We start from the raw sequence: 2,547 nt of genomic DNA, 5'->3' as shown, positions 1-2,547 counted from the left end.
AACTAAAATAAAAACAATACATATATTCAAATCAAAAAATTTATAGTTTAATAACATTTCTATTTTGTTTAAAAAAATATTTTTAAGATATTAAAATCTCAAATCATGTTTTAAAAAATAGATAAATACTAAACAAAACATGTAAAACGAGTATAGATCTATTAATAGAGCATTAATGGTTGCAGTTTATATTGCAGATCATCTTTTCCAATTTCATTCGTTGTAAAAAACATATCTACAACTAAATAGTACAGTCAATTATTTACATGGAAAATATTTCCATAACAAATTTATTCATTTATATATAATTTCCAGAAATTCATAAGAAAAATGTTTTGTCACAAATTTCTGAAAATTACCTCTCTAATCTATTGTGCAATTGATCTCTACATTATCTTCTTGTCAATTATAAAATATTCGAATAGATATTATTTCCAAAAGATTAGAGGCAATATATTATATTAACATATAGCATCTCTGAAATATTTATTAATAAATTATGTTCTCAAATAAACACAAATCGTGATATCTAAAAAATGCAAAAATTTCAGATAAGTCATTAAATTTTAAATAATTTAATTAAATAATGTATAAAATGTTTTGCACAAAGACTCAGATTTTGTTATCACAACAAGAAAACTTTAATTTTGCTATACCTTTTGATATATTAAATTACGAAGAATATTGAATCAACATTTGCTGGAACGTTGTTGTTCCAACAGTAGTAGACATTTGACTAATACTGTTGAATAAGGATTCTGCTTGTAGATTCTCCGGTAATCTAGTAAGAAATTGTGCGCCGTGTACAAAATCCATTTTTAATAATTCTTCTTGGTATAAGTGCAACACTCCTAGCGCAGTTCTAAAGAGGAACTCGTCTCCATCTCTGAGAAAAATATCCCAGATTCTACATGCGACATCAAGAGGCATTGCTTTAGCATATATAGTGTACAACCAATCTAATAGATACAAGTCCGGGCTTAATCCGGCTATGGTAAAATGGGAAAAGACTTTTGGCAGCTTATGCGCAAGAGCACTGGAATATACTTTATAGTAAGTATTCATTCTTTTTTGGTCCAATGTAAAGGCGGCTCTGTGACAAGGATAATTTAGCAGATTCGCGAAGCAAGCAAAGGCGTCTGGTGGTTCCATGTTCAATGATAAAACAGCACCTACAAAACTCATACCTTGCACATAGCCTACATCCGGTCTATATACGGCATATGCTGCCAAAATACCCTGAAGGCTATCGAATAATGGTCCACCCTCTTGAAAGACACATAAGGTAGGAAAGGTACGAGATACATCTAATCTGATTGCGGCTAATGACTCATTGTTAGGACTGGACATTGCCCTGTCTAAGCAAAGATTATACAGGTGCGGTGTTACATTCAAGTTATTCGAAATTGCTAATTTCCATACCCTACCACGAACACTCGGTGGCAAACCACGCCACCACAGTTCCCTTACTTTTTTCGTATTCTTAACGCTTTCAAATTTAGATAAAACATGTACATTCCACGTGTTGGAATCCTCGGCTAATCTCTTCTCTTCTTTCAACTGATACTCCCGTTGTTGTTTACGCTCTTTCTCTTCGCGCAACTCTCTCTTCCTTGCTGCTTCTAAAATAGCATTGTATTGCTTACGATGACGTTCTTCTTCCAGTACATTTTTAGCTGGTAAATTCGCTGGTCTTGGCTGTTGAATTAAAGCTGTACTACCGCCTACCTTATCAATATTCCTTGATGGGCTACTGGTAGGTGTCGAATGTTGAGAACCTCTATTCTTCCATGAAAACACATTCTTTGTAAAAAGTGTGTTCAGTCCCCAACGTTTGGATGTCTTATCACTTTTTTCTACGACGTGTTGCTCATCGGATCCTAAAAAGCTACCAGAAGGTGATATCTCGCTAAGGGAAGACACTGTGCTGCTACACGAGCGTGGCAAACTATTTCTTGGACTACTGTTTGCACTGACATTCTCGAGCTTCGTATATTTGTCTGTGTCAAGTTTCACACTTGACGTTTGTTCCTTACCAATACATGGAGATTCTAAATATTGCGAAATACAGTCGATTTGTGGATTGCTCGGCGTCCTGGTCTCCTCCACAGAATACAGCTGCTTCGTGGAAGGATTGTAAGCCAAGGACATGCTTTCCAGAGCATGGTTCAGGCTGGTTCCCGCTACCCCGACAGAGACGACGTTACCGGCGTCGTACCATTTATTTTCTCTGATGTGTACACACAGGGCCTTGGTCTTCGCCGCCGGTATAGGCGCCACGTCACATGCCAATGCCTCGTCGACGTTGACGCTGTCACAGCGTACTGTGTCCCCGTTCAAGGACACCAATTGCTGCTTACCAACCTTCGGCGCGATGTTACTGGCGATATAACAGCTAGACTCGCGTCCAGTGACCTTCACCATCTGGAAGCTATTGACAGCATTGTTGTTCCGGGACTTTGCGCCTCCTGATGTCTGTAAGCTCGGCGACGGGACGGGATGTGCATTGGTCCCGTTCAGCCGTTGGGACGTCACTGGACTCTTCAT

The 2,547-nt window shown here is 37.9% G+C and overlaps 1 protein-coding gene across 1 annotated transcript; it reads right to left on the bottom strand.

The window, feature by feature from the left end:
• Positions 1-672: 672 nt before the first annotated feature.
• On the bottom strand, positions 673-2,547 carry LOC108780310 (TBC1 domain family member 14). Its single transcript, XM_018547966.1, has one exon. The coding sequence runs from the start codon at positions 2,545-2,547 to the stop codon at positions 673-675; it is 1,875 nt and encodes a 624-aa protein (XP_018403468.1).

The sequence above is a fragment of the Cyphomyrmex costatus genome, unplaced genomic scaffold, assembly GCF_001594065.2.
Source record: "Cyphomyrmex costatus isolate MS0001 unplaced genomic scaffold, Ccosl1.0 scaffold69, whole genome shotgun sequence".
Lineage (NCBI taxonomy): Eukaryota > Metazoa > Arthropoda > Insecta > Hymenoptera > Formicidae > Cyphomyrmex > Cyphomyrmex costatus.
The sequence above is the reverse complement of the archived record's forward strand: the minus strand, read 5'-3'. Positions and strand labels throughout refer to the sequence as shown.